General features: G+C 36.1%; 1 protein-coding gene across 1 annotated transcript in view; it reads left to right on the top strand.

Annotated features, from left to right (window-relative positions):
- The first annotated feature begins 1,532 nt into the window (after positions 1 to 1,532).
- The window catches only part of LOC113079967 (pro-neuregulin-3, membrane-bound isoform-like), a 42,413-nt gene continuing 16,907 nt past the window's right edge, over positions 1,533 to 27,038 (top strand). The window contains exons 1-2 of the mRNA XM_026252212.1: positions 1,533 to 1,603; positions 21,732 to 21,758. Of these exons, the coding sequence (XP_026107997.1) occupies position 1,603; positions 21,732 to 21,758 (28 nt within the window). The 5' untranslated portion in view covers positions 1,533 to 1,602. The remainder of the gene's footprint in view (positions 1,604 to 21,731; positions 21,759 to 27,038) is intronic.

Here is a 27,038-nt window from a genome sequence, read left to right as displayed (position 1 = left end):
ATATATATATATATATATATATATATATATATATATATATATATATATATTTTTTTTTTTTTTTTTTTTTTTTTTTAAGAGAGAGGAAAAAATATTTTGTCTTTAAAATGTATTTGTTTTACAGTTGGGAACTTGGAAACATACAGTTTAAGCAATATGCAGCATTAAATTGAGCTCTTGATCCTCTGTAAAAGGATGAAATGTGCTGTATAACTATATGCTAAATGTTGAGGCTTGTGTGCATATTCATATGCTCTGTCTGTACTCTGCCATTTAGAGCCAGGGACATTTTTTCTTTGTCACATTGCTCTCCTGACTCAACTAGCTGAAAGTGGGATTAGCCTCCAGTGTCTTTGAAAAGTCAAGACGTGAGGGAAAAATTAGGATAAAGTGATGACAGGATTGGGGGGGGGGGGGGGTTGAGAAGGGCAGAAACACATGGGCAGTTACATGAGCAAGAGAACTGGAGAGAGAGCAGACAGCTTGGCTGGGAGGGACATGGCATACATATTTCATATTTAAAAGACGAGCATTCGATTTCCATATTTAGTGAACACAGAGAGGGCTTATTCAAGCAGTCAGGGCTTTGCTGAGGTAGAAAATCAGCAAACGTGCTTTGCCCATTTACTTCCAAATCAATCTACTGCCATCTGCAATGGATGCTTGACATGGCATGTGTGGATTCCCATATGATTTCCAAAAAAAAACCTTGAACATTTTTCACTCTGATTGGCTTTTCTGTGTCTAGGAGTTTCATTGTTGTGAAATGCACAGGGACCAGCCTTGCCCCTGAAAAATGTTTTAATTAGAGCGGTGAAGTGACCTAAAGGATTTCAAGGAATATTCCAGGTTCAATTTAAGTTAAGCTCAATAAAAAACACATGTGGCAGTGTTGATTACCACATAAAATAATAATAATAATAATCATAATAGTCATAATAATAATAATCATTTCTAATTGTCTGATTTAAATAAATAAATAAATAACACCTGCTTTTATTATAGTAAGGTAACCACGGTATCAGTTCAGTTTGGACTTTGTTTTTCGTTTGCACCACTCCACTGTCCACATTTGTCATTACGGTTAGTTATTTGATTTGCTATCATGTTCAGATGTGTCACATTGTTAGTCTGTGTATTTAAGTTCCTGTGTTTTCAGTTTTTGTTGTCTGGTCTTGTCTGTGTTTCTTCAGTGTTGTGTCTGTACTACCCTGTGTCTTGGATTACATGTGCGTTGGATTACCTGTGTGGTGGATTGAAAGCTTCTGGAAGCTTTATATTCTTGCTCATGCATTTGTATTCAGCTACTTGCTGACAAAGATGTCATTTTTATATCGCTCATAAACTATCATAGTATTTATTGATATTTAAAAATAGCTTAGATTTTTATATTCGCTTTCATTTTAATTAAAATTTGTAGTAATTTGGTGTTTTTCTCATTTTTATTTTTATTTTTATTTTTAGCTTTTACATTTTATTTCAGTTTACTAACTGTCTTTCTTTTCTTTCTTTTCTTTTGCTCAAATCAGGTGTAAAGAGGGTTTCCAGGGCATTCGTTGTGACCAGTTCCTGCCCAAGACTGATTCCATCCTGTCTGATCCAAGTGAGTGCTCTTGCATTGTGCTTTAATAAATAAGATGCATGTAAACGCATACATTTTTACTCTGCCATGTCTGAAGTTAATAGAAAATACCACATGTACAGTCTATGTATTATATGGTCCTTTTGAAATTGTTTTGAGTGTACAGGGTCACTGATGTGAACGGAGAGAAATGGCTATATAACTTTCAGCTTCTAACCCAAATGAATGCTTAACCTCTGTGGACCATAATGCATTTATGCATTCATTTGCCAGTAACAACAAGGCTTTACAGTTTGCAGTCTTACTGACACAGTTGCCATAGAAACCTTGTCATTACTAAAGTGTCATAACATTTTCATATTTTCCTGACAGGAACAGATTTCTAGATTTCCCCACCCACTCAGCTAATGGCTGTATATGCACAGGCTTCTACCGAACCTGGATGTCTCTTTTCTGAATGATGACCATATTATTGAATAAGGCAGTGAGTGTGTGGTCTTGCATGCATACATTGTGTGTGTGTGCGTGCGTGCGTGTGTGTGTGTGTGTGTGTGTGTGTGTGTGTGTGTGCGTGTGTGTGTGTGTGTGTGTGTGCGTGTGTGTGTGTGTGTGTGCGTGTGTGTGTGTGTGTGTGTGTGTGTGCGCGCATGTATAGGTAGTTATTGCATGTTGGGATGCAGTGAGTAAGCCCACTTGAGTCACAAATGGAGCATGTTTATGATGGGTTCTGTTTGTTGACCTTCTCATACAGATCTATCAGCACCATTTTATATGAAGAGTAATAAAATGAGCTGCTCAAGAATTTGCAGTGTACACATGGTAATTGGTGAATCCTACCAGCTGAGAATGTAAAAAGTACACACCCTTCTATTGAACAAAAACCAACGCATATACTGTACAACAACACACATATGCCCACATGTCACAAGATAACATTCATGTTTCATATCCAGAAAAGGTATTAGTACAGCACATTGTCTATTTTTATCATATAAACTAATTTTTCTGCACATAATAATATATAGAAAATAAAACTGGGAAAAATAAATATACTTTATATAAAAACATATATGTATGTATGTTTTGTATAAAATAAAAATAATAAAAAAATGTCCTCAATATACATAAGATGTTTATTTTTCAGCTTATCAGTTTCTAACTCTCTAAAGGAATTGTAAAAATCAGGTTATAGTGCTAGCATGCCCAGAAAATCTGCATAGGACAATTCCTCATCTTGTAGGCCTGATTTTGAAAGCTAGAATGTATAACTCCACAGCTGCAATCTAATTCCAAAAACCTCATTTACACACAAAGGAAGCATGTTCGTGTTGAAAAAAGGCAATGACTTAATTGAAATATTTACTTTGCAGCTATATTTTAGCAGTTTTACCAGTCCTTTAAAAGAGGTTGTTTGAATTATATGCAGTTTTTTGGATTCGCTTCCTGCACATGATTAGTGTGTGTGGCATAGCATTTTGCTCTGCTCTGTTCTGTTTGTTTCTTCTGCTTCACTTAATGAACAGCACTGTAATCTTCTGAATGGCACCATGACAGAGTTTGACACAGATTTGCCCTACAAGTCTGCCAAGTCTTAGCCACTTCTTAATACTTTTTGGCACAGAGACAAGGAGCCACCTATTGGGCAAACGAAAAAAAAAATAGAATTAAGCAAAGCAGAGTAAACCAATTTCAGACATGTCACAATAGCAAATTGTGAATAATGAGCTTACGACTCAATTCAGACAATAATATGCCTGTTGAAGGGAAAAAAAGCCAGTGAAATATAAGCCACACACATATTTTATGTTGGCCAACTAGACAGGAGACATCATTTTGTACATGTGACCCTCCACATACAGGTCACATACAGGATGAACTTACTGTGCTTTTACACCTCTGAAATTTCTCTAATCTCACTGGTATGCCTTCTGTTCAAAAGTTACTCTTGCCTTTTCAGATTCACTCCATCTTCATCATTTCAGAAACAAAAGTAGACAGGCTTTCAGTGATTAATGTTTGAAATGCTAGAAATGGGTTCACCGACAGGACAGGAACACACATAGCCAAAGTCTCTCATGTGCCACTGCTCTTAAAAGCAAGATTCAGAGAGGAGAGGGACACAGCCATGAGTTTCATCACACATGTTTCAAGCTCTTTTCCTTTCTGTTGTGTCTCTGTCCCTTAGCTAATTGTCTTCATGGGTAACAATTACAACAATAACTATATCCTAAAAGGATATTTCACCAACAAAAGATTTCTGTCATCATTTACTCACCCTCATGCCATCCCAAGCCAACATGAAATACAAAAGAAGAATGTTATCCATACACTGAAAACAGCATCGGCTTTTGCTTTTATTGGTACGGACAATAAGAAACATTTTTCAAAATATCCTTTTTTTCTCTCTTTCTGTTTTTTTTTTTTTTTTTTTTTTTGGACAGTAGAAATAAAGTAATGCAGTTTTAAAGTAAATTGTTTTTACATTTTCGGTGGGTGATCTTTTCCTTTATTATTATTATTATTATTATTATTATTATTATTATTATTATTATTATTATTATTATTTTATTTTATTTTATTTTTTATTTGGAAGCATTTTCCTTCAATTTAGCTAAAGTACATTTTGAAAGGGAAAAATTATACTTTTTTAAACTTCATGAAGACCTTTTCATAAGGTTGACACGACTAAAAACATTCTGCATTAAATTAAAATCTGTGGCCTGTGGTTTATTACCAGATAAAAGAACTTCAGCTCACCCCTCAGTTTGTCAAATAGAACAGGTAATGCATTTTATTATAATGTACTTACAATAAAGGTCTAAGAGGCAAAATAGCCTGAGGTTTTGAAAGCAGTGTATTTTTGTTACAGTGCATTTATTATATTTATTATTATTAGTTTCATAATTTCAGACATAAAGTTGTCTAAATTGTCTTTTCTGGGGATGGCAATAATTTTCTAGGTGGAGCCTATTTATGGTTATTTAATATGGTTATATAATTTCAGAGTAGAGTTGCAGTTTATGAATAGGTATGTGCCATTCCTCCGTGCTATCTTCAAGTTAGACACAGTTATCTTTCACCTGCATCCTTCTGTCTTTTGTTATCTCCCATATGGAACTAATTCATTTCCATTCCTTAAGTCCCCATGAAACCAAAAATAAAATGTTTTGGGTGTTAGTATTAATATGTTAGTCTTAAGGTTATCTATAAGGCAGTGTGCTCCAAACCAGTGACAAAATTAGCATTTAGAAGATAAAAGCATTCGAAGCTTGCAGTTCATCACTTCCGCCAAAACTCCTCAACGATTGTTTTGACGTAGCATCGTACTTCATCTTCTCATCAATTCTTCTGACTACTCAAATTCTCTCTAGAATCCGAAGAGCCTGTCCCCTGCACCATAAATTGATGCTGAAGCGCCGGCTGAAATCAGTCATTTGTTCAAGGTGTAGTATTTCCTGTACAGTGAATTGCTCGTAGTGCACAGTGTAGATAATAGGGAATGATTTAGACAGTGTAAATATGCTTTCGACTGGTGTAAATGAGGTCTGGTTTCACATTGTTTCATGCAAACCGCGGCAGCAAACACAGTCTGATCTGGACACCATATGATCCGGACTTGGGCTCTGGTCCAGAGACATATGCACGAGTCAGCAGCATATATTAAAAACCACACAGCCTCAGCATGATTATGACCATTGTTTTGTTTTACTAAATCTATTAGAGGGGGTAATCTATTAGACTGTGGCTGTCACATGCAGCTATACAGAGCTCAACAGCTCTGGACCGAGCAGATATGAACAAAACACTATTGGCTATTTTTTTTTTATATGTCCTGCCCTCTCTTCATGTTTCAGTTGAAATTACGTCACCACATAGAATAATGCCGCATGTTTCAAGGCACTTCAGAGGACCTTTAAGCTAAATTGGAGCAAAAGTTGCAGTTGAGTATTTTAAAGCAACATAAAAACATGAACCCAGTAACTTATTTTTATTAATCTTTTCACCTTTCTTTGTCTACAGTTACCACACAATACATATCAAGTAATATTCAAGCAGTGTTAATATTTACAGTTAAATCAGAGTTGCTGCTTTTATATTTGATGACAAAAATATACTTCAAATGTAAAAAAGTTTTAGTCAGTTTTACTGATTGAAATGGCAGCTAGTTTTAGTGGAGTGCCATGAGCTAAACAGATATATGGCACTCATGTGGCTTATAAAAGAAAATAACTTGCATTATCTTGCACCTTCAAGACTTTGACGCACTGAGGGTTTCAAAATTGTATTAATGTATTTTACCCCGTTGTTACTTAAATATTTCTCTCTGACTCCTCATCGTTTGACTTTTTCGAAACAAAATACTGTATGCATGTTATTTGATAAAGTGTCTGTTTTGCATCATCATCACACAAGCTGGGCCATGAGGCAATTGCAGCTTCTTTGGGGCAACACACTAATGGATTGCAGTCTCTAGAGTCAATTTACCTTACCATGTGGGAAAGTGTAACACAAGCATAAAGGGAAATTTAATACTGTTTGCTTCAATTCATCTGTTGAGGCCCAGTGCAATTATGCTTGTTCACACTTGTAAAATATTTATCCAGGTCTGAGGTAATGCTTTTGGATGGGACATTTACAGTAAGATCTAGATCTTGTCAGGCCACTTCATAATGAAAAATATGTGAATTGTATGCTGATTTCTACTGCATATTGTTCCGTTACAGTCTCCTTGGCAACCTGCCATGTAGGAAGGGTTAAGGGCTATTTTTTCCTCTTTACATATCTTGGCTGAGAATAAAATGCATGTAGTGAAGCTAATCTTTAACCTGTTGAGCTTCTATTAACTACCTGCCTGAAGACGGTCATCTTCTCACATTTTCCTCTGATAACTCAAATCAGCATCCATCTGGCAAATATTCAAGCAAACGTCAAGAGTTTTCAATGCACCTGATTTTCAGCAATCATATACGACATGATTTCTGCACTCAGGGTTTAAAACACATCACCACTTATTGCTGCATACATTTCTATTCTGCTTGATTGACAGTGACCTATTAGATCTCAATTTCACACGCCTCCAAAGATACCAGCTGTTTTTTTTTTTGTGGAGTTATCTATTTGTTAGTGTTACTTTCAAGGCCTCCTCCTAATTTCCAAGTGTTACGAGAACAGATCTCTCATTGTGGATGGCCAGATTCCCTGCTGATCACAGTATCTGTTTTCTGAAAAGAGAGTCAGTGGTTATTAGCAGTGTCTTTCTGATGATGGCTCTGCCAAAGCCAGCAGGTAAAAGGGGGTAAGTAATTGTCAGAATTGCTGATTAGAGTGGGTTCTCGCAGCCTTTGGGCTCCTTGTACTTGAATGGTTTCGGTTACAAGAGCTTCTTGTCGTCATTTCAGCCTCTCTGACTAAATGACAGTGTTATTGGCCTTTTGGAACTTTCAATTTAAAGGCCAGGTCACAGGCATGATTAGTTATAAAAGATAATGGCATCATGTTCATCCGTGATTCTCTGTGCATCAGATTATGTAAATCGCGCTGATATAATTTCTATGCAATCACTAGGAAATGTCACACACGCTATTAGAGGTGGAAATCTTTAGATACCTTGGGATTTGATTCAGTTTTGAGTCAAAATCCAATTCCAAATGACTCTTAATTAATTTCTCAATTGACATCCATTTAAAAGGACCCATGTATTCTTATAATCAGAATAGAAAATGTAAAAAAGTATAATATTTTTGTGTTATGTTTTATATTATTGTTTTAGTTGTACCTAGGGTTGGGTACCGAAACCCGTACCCATGGAACCGGTGTGCACTGAATCGAATAAGAATGCAGAAGCATGTGCGTCGCTAGGCTTTTTTAACGGGGCTATAGCATTTAGCTCTTAAATTTCATATGAAAACAGCGTCATACTTCATCTCCTCACTGTCATTCAGCACGCTCTTCAATCCGCAGATCGCAGCAGAGCAGCGCGAGCGGACTCAAACAGAAAAAGAGGACACAAGCTTTGTTTATCGATAGATTGATAAAATGAAAAAAAAATCTGTATCTGTGCAGTTCTTTGTCATAAATACAGTTTACAAAGGGTCATGAGGGAGCAGTCGGCTTCCCATCTACTTTAAAGTTTTTGCTTGTCACCGCTCATCACACCACAGTTGTTTCCTCCAGTGAAAATCTAGCCCTTAACACACATGAACACATACTTTAATTATACTTATTTAAATATACTTAATTTTATTATACATACTATAATATAAAAAATTATTAGCCTTAAGGGGGTCGCACACAGGACGAGAAGTGCCGTGCCGCGCAGCGCCACATCTAGGACAACTAGGATAAAATGTATTAGATAAAACCCAGTCTATTTTTTAAGGACTTACATTTTTCACATTTTAATGAAAACTGGTAAGCAGTTACTTCTCCTAGTGTAGCAAAATCTGCATTTTTTTTTTTTTTTGCCAAGTCAATATAGAAATAAAATCGAGTCTTTAATTCCGTATAAATCAAATTACATTCTGCCTTTTTATATTTGACTGTTAAACATATTTGAAGGCTCCAGTGTGTGTGTGTGTGTGTGTGTGTGTGTGTGTGTGTGTCTGTTTGTGTGTGTGCAATGCTTTAAATATATATATATATATATATATATATATATATATATATATATATATATATATATATATATATATGTGTGTGTGTGTGTGTGTGTGTGTGTGTGTATGTGTACAGCTAAATACTCACTCAAGTCTATAATCTCAGAAAGTTTAAAATATCAAGTTTGCTTTGTAACTAACACTCTCATCTCATCTGTTCAAGGTTTTTACACACATCTGCAGCTTTTCAGATCTGTCTGTACTGACATACCTCTCATTTCACAGTGCTGGGTTCTGTCAGTTCTCTGGCCTCCTTAGTGTCTAAACATTATGAGGCTCTCCTTTAATAATTCTTCCTAAGTCTCTCAATCTCTCCAACGTCCCTTAGTCTGTGAGTCAGCCTTGTATGCATCCTCTCCTCACCTTTATTCACAAGCCATGAGCACTTCAGAGTTATTACCCATAATTCCCTGGGAGGAACACAGCATCATCCTTACAATGACAAACAATGGGGAGCTGAGAAAGTGCTGACAGATACAGTCTGTCTGGCGGTTCATAAAGACTTTTGTAACTCTGTTACATGAATAGGAAAAGAAAGTAAAGACAGAAGGGAAGGGAGGAGAAAAGGACAGTAATTGGTTCTATCCTGCTGCGTTTCTGTCCACCAGCTGCCTCTGCGTATCCAATGATCAATTCCACCTCAGAATACTGGACAAACTTTGCCATTTCTGTTGTAATGGCAGCCATTATGGCAAATGTTTGATTGTTACTACTTAAATTGATGGCAATACTGACCACGAAGTGAAAATAAAGATCATGGCAGTGCTTCAGCAGAAGATGTTATGCTTGCATGGCTTTATTGGTAGTAGATTGATGAAAATGGATATCTTAATGGCTTATTCAAGCACATTTGAAGATGCTGAGAGCATCTGATACCCTCACTCAATAAAGACAAATACAGTACAATGATTATATCAAATGTGAACAAGCCAGGCTTGCATCTAACTTTGTTTGCTCATATTGGAGCACAGCTTACACAGTTAGCCTGTGTTTGTTAAATATAAATAAAAAATTTCTGTGGACAACGGTTTCGAGAATATCATAGCATAGAACTAGATATCCTCTATATTAGACATGGTCTATTGCTTTTCATAGATTCCTCTGATCCTATTTGAAGACCACAGGCCACAAATCATTTTTACTCACCAATATCCTTAGCATAGCTCTAGTTGAACATGACCTATGAGTCTGTGCGAGACCATTTTGCACCTGCTATAGTCATTATTCATGAGTGTTGAGAACCCATAGCCCTGCCTTTTCTCATCGCATACGGCTGTCCAGTTTAGACATTGCTATTTTTTTTCTGTCTTTGTTGTCCACTGGTATGTCATGAAACTGTCTCAAATGCTTAAGAAAAAATCCATGAGACTGATTGTAGCCTCAGGCAGCTATACCGATGAGTCACCCACATCCAGTCTGCCCACGAAGACCTGTGTGTGCGCAAGTGCACGTGTATGCGTGTGCATTTGCCTGCAAAAACATGGAAAAAGAAAGACAGAAGCTGTTTGACATCATGTGTTGATTGGCAGGTGGGTATTACAGGAGTCCACCTGTAAAACTGTCTCATTAACTTTGTTGAACTTTTAGTGAACTTTGTATTAAAGGTACACTACAAATACAGAAACGTAAACCATAAAAACACTATAATTACGTGGTTCTCTGTGGGTTGTAATCTAAAGTGTTACCTAACAGTACCTGTAAATGTTCAAGTTAGAGACTTAACGAATGTATGTGTAGGTATAAGGGAACAATGTGTTACATTCAACCTGTGGTCCGCGGCCCACTAGTGGTGGTATTGCAGGTGGGCCGCCAATTACTGTTAAAATAAATAATAATATTGTTAATATATGTAAAAATGTCTAAGTCATAACATAATAACAACATTTCATATATATAATTAAATAACAAAAAAATCATATTAACTTGTAACTGTTATTTTCTGTTCATTGCCAGTTCCTTTCTAGGGCTGTGCCATTAATCGAAATCAGGAGAGGAGACAGGTTTAACATGTCTGGATTTGTGACAGAGCAAAGGAGATCCGCGTGCGTGCAGAGAGATTTGCGCTCACGCATTATTCCAATGTAATTTCGTGTTACAATAACTCGCTCTCGCTGCTTCTGAACTGCATAGACATTTACATTTATTCATTTAGCTGACGCTTTTGTCCAAAGCGACTTACAATTGCTATATATGTCAGAGGTCGCACGCCTCTGGAGCAACTAGGGGTTAAGTGTCTTGCTCAGGGACACATTTGTGTCTCACAGTGGATTCGAACCCGGGTCTCCCACACCACAGACGTGTGTCTTATCCACTGCGCTAACACCACCCCCAACATACTGTACAGACATACTGTATACGCACTGCAGACGGACTACGTGTGAACCTGTATAACATAGAAACTAATCTATTTCAATACCTGAGGCACCGCTACAATTAATGAGCTCTATGAAGAATGCATGGCAAAAAAGAAAAAAAGTCCCTTCACACAGGATTTATTTATATTTTTGCCATAAGTCTACACCTTAACTTAGTGATTATTTCGAATTACGTCTGTTCTAGAGACGTTACAACTTTTTGATAATTTTATTTTTTTTAATTTTTTGGAAATATACATTTATGACTTTAAAGTATATCTGTGTGTGTCAAAATTGTGATTAAAACCGAAATTGCAAAATTGATCAAAGAAATCGCTTTTTTTTTTTTTTTTTTTCAGCCAATAAATACAGTTAACCATCTAGCTTCTGAGTACTAAGTTATTAACCGAACAATAGCGGGGTCAGTTAATTTTTTTTGCAGAGGGCCGCGCAAACATATGTGTATGGTTGTGTGGGCCGTGAGTTGAAAAGGTTTGGGAACCACTGATTTAGAAAGACAGTATACTTTTTATAATTTTATATTGGTAATTTATTATTGCCCTAGGTATTTTTAACCCTTCTATTATTAAAGAAAACATGATGGAGATTACGAAACAACAAAAATGGACATCAACAGAAATGAGTTCATGGGTTTCTGCTATGATTTAATTAATGAGTTTTCTTACCTTCTGAAAGCTTATTCATCGATCTCACCAACTTCACACAAGCAACTTCCCAACACCACTATCACCAAATAACTTTGCATGATATACCACCAAGGTTCAATGCAGCTTAAAACAAGCTTACCTCTTTCCAGCTGTTCGTAGAAGAAAATACATGATACATTTGTATTTCAGTGGATGTACTCTAAAATTAGAGGGTTTAATTTGACCACTGAACAAGATGAAATTAAACAAAAAACAAGTGTATATTTGCACAGAAATTATTATTATTATTTTTTTTAAATTCCATGTAGGTACAGGGTTAATACAACATTTGAAGGCTGTAAATTGAAGTAATGTTTGTTTCCCCCTTGTTCAATGTACAGTAGTTACAAGGTAAATGCAACATTCACGGGGTGGTGCTTGTTTCCCTCTTGTTCCATGTAGTTAAAGTATAAATACAACATTTGTGAGCTGTAAATGAAAGTGGTGCTTGTGCCCCTCATGTTCCATGTAGTTACAGTGTAAGTGGCTACAACAAATTGCTCTGAAAGGATTGTTTATACAGTAAGTCATGCATAAATGCATTACTTTATATATCATGTAATATAACAGTAAAAATGGTGGACTGCTTTATTTAATTCAAATAATGTTTGAAATTTACATTTTTAAATGAACACAGAAGCTCTAATCTACGAGGGCGGTGGAGTGGAGGCGGAACAAATGGGAATGCAACAAATTCATGACATTGTAAAAAAAGAGAATAATAAATAATTCACATATCATACAAAATTGCATTGCAGAAAATAATTTAATTTAATTTAATTTATGTTAAGTTCTTCAGAACAATCAGAAAAATCTAAATATAAAAAAAAGCTATACAATTTTAGGACAAGGTTTTACATAGCCTATATATGCCATTATAATTTGTGTTTTAATTTTTTTATTATTATTATTGTACAGAATTATAGCTGTTTTAAAACTATAGATTTTATTTTAGGCAAGTCATGATGATTTGAGAAGGCTAAATTGATCAAACTTATCAATTCACTGCCTGCCGCTGAAAAACAAAAAATAAAACAAAACAAAAATTACATTTAAAGAACAAAAAAATGCTTCAAACATTTTTCTAAATTTGCTTTATAAAAACATGAAACAAAATTTAATCACTTTTCCATTACCTGTACGTACAAAATTGAACTATTTTAATAGATGAAACAGTAGTTTTTTGGGGGGTGGGGTGGGGAAAAGATGGGCTAGGGCCTATATTTGAGGCCCCTGCAGGGATCTAATCCACTTCATCCAGCGCTGTTTTGGTCTCATCTTTGAGCATGCTCTTTAAATATGTATTTAAAGCCATTTAACACATGTACATGGAAAATGTAGAAACATTGGACACAACTATGGGGCACCATTGTGCAGCAACAAGCATAAAAATTCAATTCACTAAATCTGCCCCTGTCACTAGGTGCAACAAGTGCTAAATATATCTGTCAATGGCTGAACGCTCTTAAGCTGTGTGTACCATTCGCTAGCACTTATTTGTGTAAAGCAAGATTCAGTGCATTTCGATTTCATTACATTGCAGGACCAAATATTGTTCCAAGTTGGACAGAATAGCGGAGATGAGATGAATACGCTTTTAATTATCATGTCGGACTTTGACAAGCTGCAGTGTGACACACAAACCTCAATCTTCCCATTAGACAGGATTAGTGCAAATGAAGGGATGCCCAAATTATTTTTTACAGTTACAGAGACAATAGTTAAACAATTGGCAAAATGTTTTTTATATATATATATATATATATATATATATATATATATATATATATATATTTTACAACTTCATTTGCTGTCCTAGTCTATAGCTTAATGCTGTGGATGAATGATGTTGTGGGGGTCGTGTTCATCTCGATTTCACAAAGTTTTTTGCTGTCTCACTCTTTCTCTCTGTCATCCTCTATATCTCACACACTTTTCTCTTATGATCATGATTGTAAAACTGTAGCTGTGCTTTCTAGAGTTGTTCCAATTCCAATACTAGTATCGGAAATAACACCGATACCACAACAAATTCTGGCATCGGCATCGGCGACTACATGAACCCATATACTGATCCAATACCATTTTATTAAACAAGACCTAATTATGACCGCTAGCTTTGCCTAACTGCTGCACGGTTCTTCTTTGCTGCTCAGAATGCATAGCAAACACAGGAAGTTGTGCTGTGTTGCCACAAGCAACCCGTTTAGAGCAGCGAAGAAGAAATGAAAACACGTTAGCAGCACTGATCTATATATGACTGGATCGCTCATCGCGTTCTAAACTGCCAACAGACAGTGAAGCCGCTTCTATATTATAGATCAGTGGTTGGCAGTATGTCCGCTGTTTAGCAGTATTTCAAACTGGACCAACCAGACAGTAAAACGGCGACTAGGGATGCCACAAGTACTGGCACTTCACTACAAATTCGGTGCTGAAAATTAAAAAATGTGATGAGACCGGCGTCTCTGTAGCACCGGTAGTAAGTTATCGACTCCCGAGTATATTCGGTATCTGCAGCTGCGTTCAGTCGCTTCCGTGTTAGTCAAAGAGCAAGGCTCCAGACTGTAGCCAAATATATACTAGTGTCTGTGAATATTAAACTGCAAAATAATATTTAAATATTACTCCTGCATATTCTACATCTCTGTGGGTGACGGGCGCAGATGCGCGGTAGCTCGCTGTTTTGTAGTCTCTGCTGTGTGTCACTATGTGAGGACACGAACGCATAAACCCTCACTTCATGAAAATTTACCGTTTCATTTGAGAAAACTGTCATATCATAAACACAGACACTCAAAGATCTTCATGGCAACCCATCAAAATAAATGTTCGGTTTAACGCGAGTAAATTAAGCTACTGTTGTAACCTACAGTAGATTTAGCTATGTCTCTAATAATAATACGTCTCTATTAATAATAATAATTATGCCTAGACGGTTGCTTGTTTTTTACTTGTTTTGTTGTAAAAAAAATTAACTGATTAATATATATTAATATATATATATTTTTATATTCCTAGACTTATTGCAATTTTATATACAGTTATATTGTAAAACTAAAATACCTTTTTTTAGTTTGCGGTGTTAGATTTTTGGCTGCATTTGAAGTTCTTTTTCTCTTAAGAAAATAAATAATATTACTGTCAAATAAATAAAATAGATAATAGATGATAAAAATGCTGTAATAAATACAGTAGTTCATCATGTATTTGTTCATGTTTTATTAAGGGATAAGTCTGAAGCACACCATAAAATAATTCTAGCTATTTACACAGGGCTAGTAGTATAGACGGTTTCAACGGCAACAACATAAACAAACGTTAATGCGCGTGCCCGTATTGGGACCTAACTTAACTTCCGGTAGACTTCCAAATAGAATCAATAACAACAGCCAAGTCCCTCTAGAGTAGATATTTTTTGATAACAAACAAAATGTGTTTGCTGCGTGGATCAGGCGGACTTAATGAAAATGCAAATTCATCCTTTGCCAGCAGGAGATGTTTTAAAGCATAGACATAAAGCGCGAGAAATAGAGGTTTCCCCAGTAACAGCTGTAAACGAAGCTATGAACGCCTGCTATCAGGCATATAACATGCAAGTCCTTCTTCAGAAATATAGCGATATAAAAACACCTGTGCCTCGTTTTGAGATTTAAACAGATAAATGTAAGGAATTATTTAACGTGCAGTACGTAACATTACTCGTTTATTCAACGAAGCCTTTTTGAAAATCGATCAGTTTTAAAATTGTGGCGAGTCTCCAAAAATAAATAAATGTATGGGAAACACATCCCGCAGCACAACCACCTGAGCCCAACTTCAGTCTACTCATCACCTTGCCTTTAACTGCGTTTGTAGATGGCACCGCAGCCAGACCGATGTACACAACACAGACCGGAAGTTAACTTAGGTCCAGGCGCGTGCGCCCGATGAAACCGTCTATATACAGCTATATTTTCAGCTGTATGTCATCATCACGACCACAAACATCTTCTATTACTACAGTACTCTTTTCAGTTAACTGAATTAAAATAAAGTGTATTTAGGATCATAACGGGTCTCGTTCTCACCTTATTGATAAACAGGAATTATAGTTTGTGAGTAAAGTTGCAAATTCTTTCATTAACATCAGCTGCCTCTGTAATAATCCTCTGATACATGCAAGTGAAAATTGTTGCACGGAATAACTGATCAACTTATTAGGCAGTCTATTAGCGAAATTTGCAATTGCAAGGCAACTGCGCCTAGTGCAAGTAGTGAAATTTTAGCAGATGTGGTTGTAATTTTCATTTTATTATACAGAGTATTCTTTGTCATGAATAATCACTTAGCCTATAACATTTTATCTCATGTTAATCTCATGTTAATTGCTTCCTAAGCTTTTAGTATATCTCCAAATCTACAACTAATTATTGTTAGGCTAAAACATTCTAGTTGTGAGAAATCCTTGAGTTTTCCAGGGTATTCCAGGGATGAACAACCAAATGACTCTAGGACTGCTCAGGGGCTTTCTCTGCTTTGGATATGAATCTAAACTGATTCTATTGCCATGGTATTCTCAAAGACACCCACTCACATGTGAAAGCTCACATGCACATATGCATCCAAAACTCATCCAGGCGTTGATGTTGTTGGTGTAAGTAAATGGGGTTCAGCTGGTCGTTTGTACCCTCAGGCTCTCAATGGTTAGGGTTTATGGACTCTCATGGGTCATTTACATTTTCTTTTCGGATCAGGAGAACAGAAATGTGTCTTGTTTTGTTAAGGTTCTGCAGCTGAAATGGTCTCTTTTCTAGTTAAACATTAACGTTGAGCTAGCAATGAACAGACGCTCAGTGGGGTCTCATTAAGCCTCATTGAGTTGTTTTGCTCAAAGATAAGATTAGATTCTGACGCAATGACTGCAGAAAATCATATTTAAATCAAATCTAAGAAATGGTTGTTTTGTGTTTTGTAGATTCAGAGCTATAATTTTTGACTTTTTATGCACTGGGATCAAAATCAAATTTTATACCTACTGTATATTTTTTTTATATACATTGTGTGCTAATATTTTAAAATATTCCTGAGACAGCAAAGCTGAATTTTGCTCTTGAAATGTCAAAGTGAGTTCAGCGATGAAGTGTAAAAAACCCATAGATTTAACCAGCTCTCTAATTCAGTTATAACACCAAGCATAATGTGCATTACAGGACCTTCTAGTTGGAGCTCAGGGAGTTTGCTGCCATCTGGCTGAAGAAACCTTCCATTTGGCATAACATCACCAGGGAATGACAGTGGAGAAAAGCAGAGCACTTCTAACAAAACATTAGAGGAAAAGCAGTAAAATTCACTGTCCTCCTTCCTGCGGTCCTCCTTTGTATTTTTCTCACAGAAAAATCTTCCTTTCTTATCCTATCATCTTATTCGATCATTTTTCTGTGCTGTGCATCTTTTTTTTTTTTCTCTCATTGTACACTCACTGTGTGTGAATGTCTAAAATTGATGTCAATATCTGAGAAGAGTTTGGAAAAATAATGGTGAAAAAATGGGCTGTTTTGTTTTCAGTTTCTTTGCTATGTGAGATACAGGCTAGTATTGACATGTTAGGTTCGACTTGAAGATTGTTTCCATCTCACATGACCCTTGTATGGCGAGAGGGTCGTTTGCTCATATGCTCAGACCAACATGGCCAGTATTTAACTTCTGCTCAACATGTTTCACTAGTCCCATTTTCTTTGATTACAGATGCAGAAACTTTTAATGAGCCAGCGAGCGTTTGTGTTGAACAGGTGATACTGGAGATAATGAAAGCAACAGCAGCCCACTCAGATATTAAAGTCTATATCTGGATTTATTCTTTTTCATTCTGTTCTGTATTATACGAACTTCTTTGCAAGAGCTGTATTTTCTCTTATGTTAGATTTCGAGTAGCCGCATGATGAAATGTGACGACTCACAGGCTTGAGACTGAGCAGCTGTACGCTTAAAATTAAAGGCTACAATTAGAAATGAAAAATTATTCTACGGGCTGACAGCATGTGTCCACTGGATGCATGTGCTACATCATGATGCAGTAAAGCTAAATGGCTCCCATTATTATCAGTTCTGTTGTTTACAGTGGAAGAGCTTTTTCTCAGGGTTCAACGGTTGCTACCTGTGATTAATGTCATGCATGTCAATAGAAGAACTATTTACACTTTAAAATTCGTATTTTCTATGTATTTCTACGAGTCTTTAAAGAACCCAGAAAACAAAATGCTGTTCAAATGACCTTATACATAGACAACTCAAGAACCTGTCTTTGCTGACAGTAAAGAAAGAGATGATCAGTGCAAAAGCTGAGGATACACAATTGAACATCACAGAGTATTTGAAGTAAATAATTTATTCATTGTCATATTCAAGTTACAGTACATCTTTAAGGTCTCAAAGTGACATTGTATAGCATTTGTCTGTGACTCGCAAGATGGAATCCACAGGAAAATTGGAATCCATCTTATTTCTGACAGGGAGATGTCAATGGAGGTGTTTCTGTCTGCTGACAGAAAAGAAAAATGTAAGGGAAGAAATTAAATGCCTTTCAACAGTAGTTGATTTAGACTCTGTAAAGTTGTGTATGTGTGACTAGGGATGTAAAAAGGACACAGTCAAGGACGTGGTTTAAGAACTCTGAAGGACACCATCTCTGCTTGATGAGTCAGAGAGGAGGATGGTGACAATACACCTCTGCCCCATCCCCCAGCTTCAAGGCTGATTTTATTTTTTGATGAGATGTCAAGCTCTCCATTACAAAGCGAAGATCTTGAAAGTTGTCCTCCTTGAGATAAAGCGATATCTTTTGATTGGCAGTGTTGTGACCCTTCAACCAAACTCCTTATCAGCTCTTGCAGACCTAAATATTGGAGGTCATGTTCTCTCTCTCTTAAATTTGACTTTACTAGATGTATTTGTTTTTAGTTGTCTTGCATCAAAGTAGTTTTGCTGATTGCTGTTAGGGCTGCACAATTAATCAAAATTAAATCCCAAAGGTAATAAATTGCAGTTAGGCGGCGATTGTCATGCGTATATTTTAGTGAAGCACGGTTCTGTGATCAGCAGTAAATATCCATCCGAAAAGCCAGAGGGCGCGCTCACACTGAAAATCCATAAATCCAATCCAAAGAAAAATGAGAAATCCATAAATCCAAATCCAAAGAAGAAATCCAGGAAATGCAGATGAATAAAGAGAAGATTTAACTACTTTCATTGATTCAACGTGACTAATAAACAGATAACTATTTGAGTTCTTATTATTATAATTTTAATTATAATAAAGTATATCTCTAATGAAATACTAATCGACATAGCCTTTATCACTGCTTAGAATACTATTAATTATTTGGTGCCTTAATTATTCTGTTTAAGAAGTCACACCATCTTACAGAAGGATCTATTTTAAACAGTTATGAAATGAATTTGTTTATTAAATGTGGTTTTTCACATGCTCTCAGATTTACTACACAGCACTGTAGTTCACTGAGAAGATACGCAAACAGAGGTCATTATCGCAAACGATTTAGTAGATTTCATAATCTTACAATTATACACGATTTGAATGGGATTTTTACATAGCTTGTCAGAGAACTACGGAACACAGAACCGGCTTCACTGACTAAATGTGAATGACAATCGCGGTTAATCTCATCCAATTTATCATGCAGCCCTCATTGCTGTAGTTTGATTAATTTCAAATTTTAAAGAAATTATCATATTTCGTAATTAATAAAATAGCGATTAATGTATTAATAGCGCCATCAACTTCAAATACAAACTCATTGCATGTCTACATTTTGCTAAGAAATTATTTATCAAATACAATATTGCTTCAATTGTAAATTAATCAAATTATAGACGTTTGCTAAGCTTGGGTCGGAAGTGACCTAGGGATATCAGTTTTATACAGATTTTCAATGCATCAGGAATAAATCTGTTTAAGACTAGGTTTCTCTCTGTTAGGGCAAAGCAAACAAACCTGCAGACAATTACAATGTTTGCCAGCCGAAAAGAGAAAAAAAAGGGGAAAATACAGTCATAATTCACAGCATTAGTCTGGCAGTATTTATTCTTATGTTGCATAGCACTAAGCCTCAGGATTTACAAGGCGTTACCAGGCTATCGGGTGCAATTACATTTAGATAAAGCGAGCACAATCACCCCACATTTCTTCTTGATAGAGAGACAGATACTGTCGAGGCCCAGAAAGAGTGCTTAAACTTCCTCTGTGGTAGGACAGATAAATACCTGAGACAGTCTCATTCAGTAGATTAATGTTTCATCACTAGCCCTCGTCCCAGGTCGACTTCAGGGGACAGTTAGCACAATTTGAAGCACAGTCCCAGTGAACCTGTGGCTGAGGCAGTTTAATATGAGTGTTTTCTCAAGGACGACAAGAGAAGCATCAGTAGCCTTTTCTGTCTTCCTTCCTATTTCAAGGACACAGCTGATCTCATCTGAGATAATGAGCAGTGTGTAAAATCATAGATTGGGTACTGTAATATATGAGACACTTATGGTAAAACATGACTCTATGCGTTTAGTCAAGTGTCTGGGCATTTATTCTGAGTAGCCAGTAACAGAAGGTGTGCAATTAGGGTGTTTGAGTCCTTGGTTGTTAGGAGGGCAGTTTAGAAGGAGAAAACCTCCCCAAAGGCTCATAGCTTTAAACAAGTAGCTCCAGACAGGTAGAATGTCTTATTTTTGGCTCCATCTGTATGTGTGCGCTTGAATAGGGGAAGTAAACGGGCTTGAAACCCCACAGTCTGCACCTGCCTCACAGTCTGTCTTTGCTCACATTATGACATCAAGGCACAGCCACTACTATATGCTCCAGCCATATCTCTTCCTCACTATTCCTGGATAGGTCAGAATAGTCGGCACAGAGCCAATGATGCAAAAAGCCCTGTGCTTGTTATGGATGGAAGAGCATCTCACTGTGGATCTCTCACTGTTATGTTATGCTATGTTATGCTATGCTATGCTATGCTATGCTATGTTATGTTATGTTATGTTATGTTATGTTATGTTACGTTATAGAAAGTTACATGCCTACAGGTTACATTTATTTCTGCTGTGGATGCTGACAGTATTTGAGAAGTTTCTGAGGGAAATTGTTGGCATTTCCAAACACAGACTCCCAAGAGCACCCAACACACATGCATCTTGAATGCAACTACTATTCCCTTGCCAATTTAAATATGTCTTCATTTTTTTTTTTTTTTTTCAGGTGGGATGTTTTGACTTGAAGCAAGATCTTTTATAGAGCCTTTTACAATTGCCCAAACTTTGTCAAATTAGCCCAATTTGATGGCATGCTGAGGAAGAAGGAGAAAGATACGTTCTCATAAATAAGAAATGGAGTAAAATCTTAGAGTCTGACCAAAGAAAGCAGAAATAATATCTATATTTGTCTTTGTTTAAGAACTTTGGTTCTTATCCTACTGCTGTCAACACATCCGCAGATCCTCAGGAGATACTTTCTTGTATTCTGACTTCATACTGTTTACTCCACTGCATTAACGAGAGGCAGAAATAAATGTTATGCACTCTTAAATCTGCGACAGAGCATACCTGAAGGAGCACAGCTTCCATTTCCTGAGCTCCTGGGAATTCTCTGGCAGAATGAAGATGCTTTCCTGCGGTTTGATTTACAGGAGACATTAGAAAATGCTGAATCTCGGTGCTTGGGACAAAGGCAATAATATAATGAAATCAGTGATCATACCACAACTAACATTCTAAATGCTCCTTAAATAAGGCTCTTACTGCAAAACCCTTTTAATATTTTAATGTATGTGTGGTTTAAGAGTATACCATGTATTCCTAGACATACTCTAAATATCCTTTAAAATAATTTGACCTGAAGCAACATTGTAATGTATTAAGGAATTATTTATCATCCCTACATTTATTATTAGCAGTAGCATTTCTTATTTTTATAATTATCATTATTATTAGATATCATCATATTGTTTTTAATATAATTATGTTTGGTTGTGTTGTGTTGCAACTAAGGGGGGGGGGGATATAAATTAATAAATACAATGACTTAATTTTGCAGTGTTTGTGTACCTGTTTGCATTCTAATCCAAAGCACAGAAATGCTTCATGGATTGATACACAGACATTGATACAAAATTGCAGATGAAAGTGATATATGGTATTGTTTCATCTGCAAATGGTGATAGGAAAACTCAAATGTACACAATGAACATTTCAGCCATGGTTTTACTTCACATGATCAAACATGAGTTTTCTGATCAAGCTGTACACACAAATAGCAATCGCGGTATTATCTATGTATACAATGAGAATAGAATGCAAACAAAGAATATCTCTAACATCTTTTTCTCTCTCCTTTTTTGTCCCCTACCTCTTCCTTCACTGCTGCCCTCTTCTACCTTCACTGGAGCAGTGGATCACTTGGGCATTGAGTTCATGGGTAAGAAAAAGAAAGCTTTTTCTTATTGGCAGAGTGATGAATCATGCTTACAGAGTTTATATGAACCGAGGGAACGGTGTATCTGTTTTGTGCAGCCGTGCTTTTCTTTTCATTGCCTGTGTTTGAATGTGAACATTCATCTGTTATATCTTTTGACTGTGCACTGTATGTGGTCTAAACTGTTTATTCCCCTTCTTGACTCTTCACTACAGCTTCTATGAAGATACCCCTAGAGTCGTCATGAATGCGTTCACATTTGTAGAGATGCAATATTTGAAGCATAAGGTTGCTTCATTCACATTTGACAGGACTAGAATTTGCCTGAAGTTATGAAGTTATTGTGCTATTTACCAAAAGCAATGTAGTGTAGGGACATGTAGTTAATCTGTGCACTTAGTCTAGTTTGGGGTCAGAGATTAGTAACAGAGAGCAAATTATAAATCATAGGTGTCAGCTCCCTGACTTTCATTTGCTCCCAAACTCCTCATTCCTCCCCTCCAATCACTCGGCTGCATTTCACAGCAGAATTCCATTGCTCTTTGGTCTCCTTGGAAACGGCATTGAAATGTTGAGAGGACAGTAACAGGAGACAGTGAGGGAAAATTATATTGTTGGCACAGTAATGCTGTCAGTTGCTGTTATATATTTGTGTTTAATAAAATATATTGTGTATTTGACATTGCATATGTAGGCGAGAAGTTTAATTCTTTACGATAATATGTAATTTTGTATATGTTTAGTTTTTTTTTTTTTTACAAATGCACTGTTTGCATTGCATAATCTAATCTAATTAATTCAGATTCTTTAGTAGCCCATTATTAGGTGACATTTCATTTGACTTTAATGCGACATCATCTCGTGCCTTAGAGAGGGAAAGGTCTATCAGTTTTTTGATTATCGAGCTTGGAAGATTCCCAGAGCTGTACTGTATCGATGGGTGAGGGAGGGTAACAGACAGATGGGTTTTGTTCACGTTGATTTCCAGTCTCCTAATTAAGAGGAGCTGTCTCTTCGCTCACTTTGATATCTGGATTTCAATCGTTTTTCCTGTTTTCTCTTTGTCCAGACAGATTCTACAGGATATTTGCATTCTCTTCTGTCAGCACACGCGTAGACAAGTCGAGAGAAGTCAGAGTAACTGATTTCATTTCGTTAATGACTGAACTGGTAGTTTCAATGAGCTCAACACACTTGCCTCTCTGTTTATCTCTCTATCAAATTCTGAATTATTGAACGTCAAAGGGGCACCCTGCAGCCTTGTGGACGTCATGGACATGCGCACATGAAAGACTGAGAGACCACATGAAGTGTGTCATTTGAAACAGGGCCTTTGTTTTGATTCTGCCATCTGCAAAAAAAAAAAAAAGGAACACTTTGAAGAATGAGACGTGCTTTCATGCATTGCTTTATCTCACACAGCTGTGAGCGTGACAGCTTATTTAAGTCTTCATTTAAGAATGTATTTTCTGTGTGATGGTTTGACAGTTGACATGTACACACTGCAGAGTTCAGAATGATACCTGTGAAGTCAGTGTCACTTCCTCTTAGCAGCAACGGCAAAGAGTGGACTACACTTGATGAAAGAGAGCAGAGTGATTCCTGCAGGCCTTTTAAGACCACATACTGAGCTTGGCTTTCTCTTTAGTTAGCATAGAGCACATGAAGAAGGAAAATGATGACAGAAGGAAAAATATAGAAAAAAGGAAAATGTTTTTGGGGTGAGAGTGGAAATTTATTTTATGTTCTAGTTTTAGGTAGTTAAAATGATAGCTGCACACCTAGAATGAGGGCAGAAACTGTGAGTTTTATGAATATAAAAACAAAAACCACACACACACACACACACACACACAAAAACATACGATTGCATGGCCCAGCATTTAGATTTCTACTTGCCCTGCCTGTAGTTCTATAAGAATTTTTTTTTTAATCTCAACAATATTTGCCAAAAAAAAAATCTTTAAAACCAAAATGTAAAACTAACAAACATAATTTTAATTTAAGATGTGGCAGCTTTTTGCTTTAAAATGATGGTCGTGCTTATTTTCGAGGTCTGGGCTGACAGGATATTTTGCTTTTCAGAGTTAAATAGACTCTTTGTTGTATCTTAACTGCTTACCATGGTACAAATTAGTCATGTGATGCACGCAGATGTTTATTTTACGGATTGGCTGCTTGTTTCACTAAGAATGAGTTGTACCTCTTAATATCATCATTGGTTTTGCATTATCTGTCTGAAATGTTTTCACACCCTTTTCACTTAAGGAATTAAAATCAGGTAACAGCTTACTGTAGTATTCAGTATTGCTACATTGCTACATTGCTACATTGCTACATTGCTACGTAGAAGTCATGGCCTAGTGGTTAGAGAGTTTGACTCCTAACCCTAGGGTTGTGGGTTCGAATCTCGGGCCTGCAAAACCATGTGTGAGGTGCCCTTGAGCAAGGCACCAAACCCCCAACTGCCCACTGCTCAGGGAGTGTGTTCACAGTGTGTGTGTGCACTTTGGATGGGTTAAATGCAGAGCATGAATTCTGAGTATGGGTCACCATAATTTGCTGAATGTCATGTCACTTTTACTTTCATTGCTACACAACTGCAATCCAGACGCCTAACTCATGTCTGGATATACACTGATTATAGAGATCTTCTCAATAATTTTTATTTTCATTTTATTTATTTATTCTAATTACTGCTGACATGATCACAAGAAATTTTATACAAATGTCTCTTCTAAAAAATGTATAGTATAATGATAATTAAGCCATGCAAATAGCATGCATTTTAGAATAAGCCTCATTTACATAGAAAGGATGAATGTTTGCTCTGAGAAGAATAATTGGTTAATTTACATTTACAGATTTACTTTCTATGCTGGATTGTGGGTGTTTCATAAATAAGACACAAGGTTTTGCACCAATATGACCTGAATGTTTAGCAAATTATCCCCTGGGTCTTTAGATATATATAGTAAACTTTTACAGTGGATGGTTTTTATAGTTAAAAATCATAAGGAAACAAAATCCTGAATTCTTTGTGAAGGTTATGGAAATCTTAAGTGAAACACATGTATTCCAGGTTGGCTCAAGTTGTGTCTGTGCATGCAGGGGCCAAAACCTTTGATGGGTCTTTAAGAATGCCTGCAGCACCACTGAAATGTCTGGTCTCTCATTGTCCAGTTCAGTCATGGTTAGTAAGCAAGCATGGCTAGCTCACAACATGTCTGGACTGGTACCTCTACTAAAAAGTGCACACTCAGGTCACACTAACACGCATATATGATTAACTCAGAACTGTGAAAAATACAACACTTCTCTCAGACCTGACAGGTCAGAAAAAAAAGCTACATAGAGTTTGCTCTATGTAGTGATGTGTAAAGATAAATAGAAAACCAGCAAACAGATTCCTCTGCATTGCTGTCACTCATGGGTGCGACTTGTCAAAAAAGAACTGTCTAGACTGTCAGGGCAATGGAGCAAAATCTGAACTGTTTGGGAAAAAAAACACTCATATAGTGACTGACTGACTTGCTTGCTTTATTTATTTATTTAGAGGTGTCTCTTTATAAGCAAAGTGTATATTTAATGCAGTCTGTAATTCCAATTAAAAGTTTTAATGGTTTTATGCTTATCAAGGCTGAATTTATTTGATAATTGATCATTTATTTGAAATTTTGAAATTTTAAAAACTGCAATACTCTTTAGGAATATTTGATTAATAGAAACATATAAAGAACAACATTTATTTGAAATTATTTTAGAAAAATACTTTTTGAATTTTATTTTTGCATTGTAAAAATATATACGGTCACTTTTGACTAGATAACAACTATTAATTTCACTTTTCAATTATTGTGTGTTTGCATAAATATACTGTATATATAAATCCTGAACATTTTATATTGGCATCACAATAATATTTATAGCTGGATTTGGACTTCATAAATGTTTCATAACACCCCACTTCTTCTGCCCATCACTCTCATCTCTTTGAGAGGATCAATGTTATGTGGAAGAGGATGAGGTAATGTAATGTAATGAGATAATGTGCTTATACGTCCCACTTCCTCTTATCTCTCCTCCCCCCTTTTTTATGCTTTTTGCATTCCAGGGTTTCCAGTGTCTTTAATTATGTGATGGTGAACAAATAGTGGCATGGGAATAAGAAGTCAATTTGTGAAGCATCACAATGAATAAGTAATGAAAGCAGAAGAGAAAACTGAGTGATGCTTGATTAGTTTCACAAGGTTTTGCATTTTAATTTCTTGATCTTTTCTGCAAGTTAGTAGACTTACATGAACCTCTGATCTGTTGGATAATCTATTACCATAGACACTATAATAGGGAAGAGAATGACCACCCATGGAAATATTAATGTGTAAAATTAGTATGATAGGTGTAGGATAAAATAAGAAATAGGAAATAAAATAATAAAAATTAAAGCTGTTCACCTAAATAGCAACCTAGGGGTGTTACTAAAATGCACTTAGAGGAGTATGATATTACTTTGGGTAGCCTTGATGACTTTACCATGTTAATTTCACCTGCCAGGTTAACATTGCTTTGAGTCTGACCCTGTAAAGCTCACAATTGTTTTATTACTAGGCAGACTCACAGTCATGTAGCTGACATATTCATTAGACTCCAATGTGTTCAGTGTGAAATTTGTAGCAGCTCTTGTAGAGTGTGTTGTGTCTGAGTATAATCTGATTGATTGCCTATTAACAGTTATGAAGACAAACGTGATTTTCTCTTTCATATTAGAAATGACAGCAGCTATTTTTCACACTTAATAGTGTCGGTTTAGGTTTTTAATACTTGTCCTGTGCCATCCATCCCCACAAAATAAATGAATACCAGCATCAATTACTTGCCCCTTTTCAACGATTCAGTTTAACGGCTCCCTAAGAGTTACATAGGGTATGTGTGTTCATAAACTAGCGTTTGGGTCATTCTGTCTCATCTCATACAAATATAAATATACTTCCTTTTAACATTTTGGCTATTGCTATACATGTTTATCTTTCTTCAGATGAAATATCGACAAAATAAAAAAATATTCAAATTAAGCTCCCACTAGAGCATCCATCCATGTTTTATCCTCTTATTCCATGCAAACTTTATTACAGTAAAGAAATACAGCAACAATATATTATATATATATATATATATATATATATATATATATATATATATATATATATATATATATATATATATATATATAATATTTAGTGATGTGCTGAATTAATTGTCATTGTTTCTCTGTAGATGCATCTC

The sequence above is a fragment of the Carassius auratus genome, unplaced genomic scaffold (assembly GCF_003368295.1).
Source record: "Carassius auratus strain Wakin unplaced genomic scaffold, ASM336829v1 scaf_tig00029960, whole genome shotgun sequence".
Classification (NCBI taxonomy): domain Eukaryota; kingdom Metazoa; phylum Chordata; class Actinopteri; order Cypriniformes; family Cyprinidae; genus Carassius; species Carassius auratus.
Note: the sequence above shows the minus strand (reverse complement) of the source record. Positions and strands in the feature narration are given on the sequence as shown.